Source organism: Morus notabilis, unplaced genomic scaffold (genome assembly GCF_000414095.1).
Source record: "Morus notabilis unplaced genomic scaffold, ASM41409v2 Scaffold193, whole genome shotgun sequence".
NCBI lineage: Eukaryota > Viridiplantae > Streptophyta > Magnoliopsida > Rosales > Moraceae > Morus > Morus notabilis.
This window is the reverse complement of record NW_010357324.1, coordinates 191,429-198,204: the sequence shown is the minus strand read 5'-3', so window position 1 is coordinate 198,204 and position 6,776 is coordinate 191,429. Positions and strand designations below refer to the sequence as shown.

The window sequence follows — 6,776 nt, the reverse complement described above, 5'->3', positions numbered from 1 at the left end:
TTCAGCAAACCGGTTAGGACTCCTTGCGGGCGAGCTCCACACCGGGCTGGACCCTCCATATTGGGCCGGAGAGGGACTAAACCGGCCCGGAGACTTGTTGGGCTTGCGCCTTACGGTTTTGGCCAGAGCAGTGAGCTTTCTCGCAATTGAAGCCAAGTCCAAAGGCGAAACGTCCGCTTGTAAGGCCGAGTAAGGAAGTAGGAAATAGAGTTTGCCCCGTTCGAGTAGCGTCTCGGGCCTCATGGGCTTGGTCCCGCAAGAGAGGAGCTGGGCCGGCGTGCAGACGAAGTACTTGGTGGGCTTTCCGGTGACGTAGCTGACCGAAACCGGGTGCTCAAAATCTTCTACGTAGCCGTTCAGGTGAACCACTCGGACGGCTTTGAATTCTAATTCTGATGATGATGATCTGCAAGATAAACACGAACCCATATTTTTGTTTTCCTTTACTATGAGATATAAAGAAAGAAAGTTCTACAAATATATGTATATATGTATATACATATATATATATATATATAGAGAGAGAGAGAGAGAGAGAGAGAGAGAGAGAGAGAGAGAGAGAGAGAGAGAGAGAGAGAGAGAGAAACGTGGGTGTGTTTTTGTGGGGAGTTGATGAGATAATGCTCAATAGTTAGAGGCTGGCCAACTACTTTGGGACTTTATAGAGAAATTCATCTTGTGATCTTGGAAAAGTTAAGAGTAAAATAGAAGTCAGCTGTACTGATATTCTAACTGAAAGTTGATGACAAGATTGCTTTATGTGGACCAACCATAAATCCCTTTCAGCCGTGAGGTATGGGCCGGTAATCAGTCCTTAATTTTTTTGATTAGGACATTAATGTATCTTATTAACTAGTTGTATTTTTAAACAGAAACGTGATATAGGGATCAAAAATATATGGACATAAAGTATATTTGTTTAAGGACGTTCTCCAATCAGTCAAGAGAAATAGAGTAATAAAATATGTATTTTTGTAACGTGTGTGTATAAAATAAAAACATTACGGCTCAAATTATTTACAAAATAAAATGCTATAAGTCAAGATAAGGGAAGTAGAAGTGCGAACGGTAGGGTGGTCGTAGATCAGAAGATCCTTAAAAGTGCGGCTGTATAGATGTCAGGCGGTTAGGTTTCGCCTCTCAAAACTCATTTGACTCAACTAAGGCGACCAGCCGCAGCATGGGAAGAGAGGCCTGTTCCATGTTAGCAGCTCGTCTTTTTTTTTTTTTTTTTTTTTTTTTTTTTTTTTTTCTTTCTATTTTGACCGGTCTAGCGAAATGTTCTACTAAAATAAATCACTAGAATTCATTGGCCAATTCAGATTTTGTTTTAGTATCATTGATCGAGTTTATTTCAACCAATTATATGTTTAAACATATATATAAATAAGCTTACAACACATTATTTTCATGGACTCGTTATATTATATACGTATTGTTCTTGCAAATATGGACAAATCTCAAGCCTGACAGCCGTATATGATACGGCAAGTGTAATATTTTTTCACACGGATTTGTAATTCTTTATATGTGATTAGTAATACTGAACAAGTTTCATGTAACATGGTCGTAGATTATATTTTATTGTCATAGTTTTTTTCTTTTTTTAGTATTGTTTACCAATTAGTGAGAAATTTATTAGAATTTTTGAATTATTTTAAAAAATAATATGTGTAAAGATAACAATTGACAAAAAAAAATATAAGTAGATACACATTTAAAAAAAAAAATATTTTAACCAACTAAAAATGAAATAGGAACAAATGTAAAAAAATTACTCTCATAATAATAAGGTGATGAATAATATATTTTTATAAAACACACAAAAAAAATTATAATGTAAAAACACTAAAAAAATAAAGATAAAAAATTAAAAAAAATTAAAAAAAATAAATAAAAAGGCTAACAGCCTTATAAAAATCTTTAATTCTTTTATGTATTGTTAGATGAATGGTACATAAAGTATAAATAATATTATAACCGTACAATGTTACATTTGAAGGACTTATGATTGCCGAACTGTTATATCTATATATAACCGTTTCCAATACGCCTAGTTCAGCAGTGTATATATATAGGCGTATTGGAAACGGTTGTGGAAAATGTTTCAATAGACATGACCGGTCACATGATGACCTATTTCAAAAACCGCCGTGCGGGTTAATTAAAGCTTGGCTGCTAGCTGAGCCAATTCTGAACAAGTCAACTAATGTCTCCAAAATCAAACAATGAAGCATCTTTAGCGTACAAATGTAATTGATTTATTACATACAAAAAATGTAAGAACCGTTTAATTCGTTAATTTGAGTTTTTAATTTGAGTTGATAAGTGATTTTATTTAAGAATTTTTTACTGTAATAAAAAAATTAGATGTGACTATTTCTTATAGCTTTTTACTGTAACAAAACTCGAATTATAAACTTGAATCGGTGAAATGAACGTGTAGACTCATTTTATGTGTGTTTGTCTACAAGGCATTGAAGACTCGCTTGGATTTGAAAGCTAGAGTGAATTTTTTGATACCCTAGCTATTTGCATCGATATTTCTTGGAACTTGGTACTGATGGTTTTTCCATATGTTTTACAAAGAACAAGAAGGGCACTAGGAGTGCAACTGTGCAAAGAACCTCATAACGTGATAAGTGATTAAGACTCCGTTCATTTTATTAGTTCTAATCATAACTCAATTGTCTTTGTTACAATTTTTTCACTCATAAAAATTCAAAGAGAAATGCTAGTGTCACTCTTTCTTCACTTTTTTGTATCACTTTCTGCTTTCATTATTTGAATTTTGAAAAGTGGACTTGACAATCTCATTTTTTTATTAAAATAATAATATATCATGTTAGTGGAGTCCACATATCAAATAGTGAATGCAAAAAGTAACAAAGAGAATGATAGACTGGTCTCGTTCATTTCACCGATTCGAGTTTTTAATTACAGTTTTGTTACAGTTAAAAACTCTCACTTAAAATCACATCTCAGCTCGAATTGAAAATTCGAATCAACGAACTAAACAAGGCCAGAAAGAGTGACGATAGCATTTTTCAAATTCAAATTTAACTTTTTCTACTACAGTGTTTTCTCTCACAAAAATTTACTTTTTAACTCAAATTCTTAATTTGAGCGAGGAAAACGAACAAACTTTAACCATAGTCATTAGTGGGATGGCAAAGGGCGGGTTCCGGCAGAGAGGCCATCCCCCACTCCATATGATCACGTTATCATGAAAAAATTGTAACTTGTTCTATCACGGATTCAGGGCAAACCGTTTATTTTATAATTATTAAGAAATCAGATTTCAATTCATAATAATGTGAACTCAAAAGTCACATAGGAGACAAATATAAATAATCACACAATTCAGGTACGATGGACGTTTGGTTCATAAATTTATAATCATTTTCGTTTTATGTGTATTTTTTATGAGAAAAAATACTGTAATAAATCACAAATTATGACTCGAATCATGACGCGAATCCACCATCTAAACACACCATAAGATCTAATAATGCCATTAAAAAGTACAAATTATAACATATAAATTTAATAAATAAAAACTTAAAACCGGACGAGTTCAGGATGGGAACCCTAAACCCGTACCCTGAAAAGATCATGTCTATCATGCGGGTAATTCAAGTTGGTGGGTAAAATTGATTACCATCCCACTAATTAAAATATTGTGCATGTTTAAGTGAGAGGTACATATATACATACATACATATATATATATATATATATATATACATACACATACACTGGTGGAGCTAAGAAATATTTTCAGTGGAGAGTTATTAAAAAAAATAGAGATAATTTCTTTATCGAATGGAGTCATAATTATATATTTTAACGCTTGAGTGGGGCATAGTTATAATTTTCTTTCTTTTTTTTTTTTTATGAAGTGAGGGCACAATTAAAATTAATGAGGGTATAACTGAAATTCTTAAAAAAAAAAAAAAAAAAAAAAAAAAAAAAAAAAAAAACTATGATTACATTACTTATGCATTATCCTAAACGTTTTTACTTCTTGAGAAAGAACAAGCATGCGAATTGTGATGTGGGCTAAGTTGACTCCCCCAAAGAAATGAGAGGAACATGACTGAAAGAAAGAAAAAGAAAATATTTATTAGTTATAATTAGTTTAATCCTATTACGAGTGGTATTCTTTATTTTCTTTAAGTTATAAATACACAAGCTCAAAAGGAAGTAAATAATGGGCACCATGTTGGTAAAAAAAAAAAAAAATGCAGAACTATTGGTCGTATCTTTTGGTATGCTAAGGAGAATGACATACTTCTATAAGGAGAGTGACGGGACTATAGGGCTCGTTTGGAACTCGTTCTAAAATGATTTTTTTTTTGTATGCAAATGAGATTGAAAACGTTTTCAATCTCATACAAAAATTATTTTTGAAAATGCGTTTGATAGTTTTATCAATAGATTATTTTCAGTATAAAAAAAACTCATTAATATCTATCTCTCTCTCTCCCTGCTCGAGAGAGGAGAAAACGAAAATAAAAAATGAAAAATGATTAAAAGTCATTTTTCATATCTTTCTCATTTTACACTAAACCAAAAAATCGTTTTCATTTCTGTTTTTTGTCTTTATTGTGACAAACGCTATTTTAAAAACTTTTATTTTTTCTTTCTCGAAAAATGTAAACAATAAAAACGGGATCAATTCTAAACACGGTCATAGCTTTTAGGGGGGAAAAAGATTTCTCGCGTAAATTTGGTCCTTCAACTAATTTGTGTGACTTCTACAAAAATAGTGTTTACAGTGGCAGAGCGAGAAATTAATTTTTCTCAAGGGGAGACGTAAATTGAAGCAAAATTTAAATTAAAACTACAATACATACAAATCAAAATTTAGTGTACAAGTATTATTTTTTTTTCAAAATGATGTAAATATTGTAATTAAAAAATTTCAGGATAGAATTGTAAAAAATACTTAACTTTGGATTGTGGGTCAAAATATAGAAGTATTTACACAAAAATAATCATTTTTAGACTCCTTTTATAATATATTTCCACAATATAACAATATTACTCAGATGTCCTCAAATTATTAAGATTATATTATTCCTCTTGTACTCTTTATGTGTGCAGTTATTAATGTCCAATAACTGATTGCATAAGACGTAGGATTAATTACTTTTCTGCTGTGGAGGAGATTTGCCTTGCCGGCTTCGTCAATGAATCGGCTTTGTCGTTCACTTTCCACGGCAAGCAGCGTTGTGTGTTTTTTTTTTGGTTTGGAGTTTGTAAATTCTGATCAGTGGAGTTGGAATTTTTGTGAATATTTGTGTTTGGATGACGGGGATGGCTGTGGTGCCGCCTGTATTTGCGGACACTGGGCGGTATTTGATTTCTTTTTTTTTTTTTTTAGTTTATGGATTATCGGATATGTTTTGCAATTTTTCACATAATTTTTAGTCTCGTTCATTTCACCGATTTAAGTTTAGAATTTAAGTTTTGCTACAGTAAAAAGCTCTCAGAAACAGTCACATCTAACTTTTTTATTACAGTAAAAAGCTCTCACATAAAGCACGTCTCAACTCGAATTAAAACTTGAATCAACGAACTAAACGGAATTTTTGTGATTTTAGCGTTGCCAGTACTAGTGGTTTCCGGCGAATACCAACTGGTATACCGGTCATATGTTAGTATCATGGTGAAAACCGGCCCGTATCATGGTGGATATTGGCTGGTATCTTTAGGGTATTTTTGGCATTCTAAATATCGTGTGCTGATGAATCTGAGGTATTTCTTGCAATTAGTTTTTTTTTTTGGTATTCAATCTAAGCTAGGGCTGACAATCCGGGTAGCGACAAGACGACACAACTCGAAGCCCGCACGACGTTAGTGGGTTTGGGTTTACTATAAATAGGTTTGAGTCATTGTCGGGTTGACACGATCAACACGATTAATAAATGAGTTAAGTTAGGGTTGACCTCATAACACGAAGTGACACGAATTAACACGATTAACTATATGCGTCATCTGCAATCTAATGGTATGTGATATAACATAAAAGTTAAATACAAATAATGTGAATTTTAATATTTGTATCTCAAATTCATTTATTTTTTTTAAGATAAATTGATCGATAAATATGTTAAACTTGTCTTGATCGTGTTAAATAAGTCATTATTATATATTTATTTATTCAATATATTAATTTAAACGGGTTATACGAGTTGATACGATTACCACGATTAATAAATGAGTCGTGTTTGAGTTGATATTTTTAACTCGTTTAATAAACAAGTTGTATTTAAATTAATATTTTTTGACACAATTAATAAACAGGTTGACACAAAGACACAATTAATAAATAGGTTGACACAAACACAACTCACTAACACGAATTGTCACCCTTCATCCGAGCCTTGTTTTTATAGTGTTCCTGTAAAGAGCCCACTACTCCAGTCATGTTGTAGCTCCGCCCCTTTTGTTTAGTATTTATCACCTTCATAGTGTCCATACTAGCAATGTTTTGTATTAATAATCTTCATAATGTCTATCCTACTTTTTTATTGATGATAATTGCCCCATATATTTGTTGCAATGATTGAGGCTCCGTTCTTTTTACTGATTTAAGTTTTATTATAGTAAAAAGCTCTCAAAAACAGTCACATTTAACTTTTTTGCTACAGTAAAAAGCTCTCACACAACATCACATCTCAACTCGAATTAAAAACTCAAATTAGCGAACCGAACGGGTCCAAATTGTTTAGGTTACTTGTTTTTCCGCGTGGTCCTCATTATGTGAA

At 32.2% G+C, this 6,776-nt stretch overlaps 1 protein-coding gene across 1 annotated transcript in view; it reads right to left on the bottom strand.

Moving 5' to 3' along the window:
* The window catches only part of LOC21399872, a 615-nt gene extending 186 nt beyond the window's left edge, over positions 1 to 429 (bottom strand). Inside the window, exon 1 of the mRNA XM_024168560.1 lies at positions 43 to 429. Coding sequence (XP_024024328.1) covers positions 43 to 429 — 387 coding nt within the window. The remainder of the gene's footprint in view (positions 1 to 42) is intronic.
* Between the last annotated feature and the right edge of the window lie 6,347 nt (positions 430 to 6,776).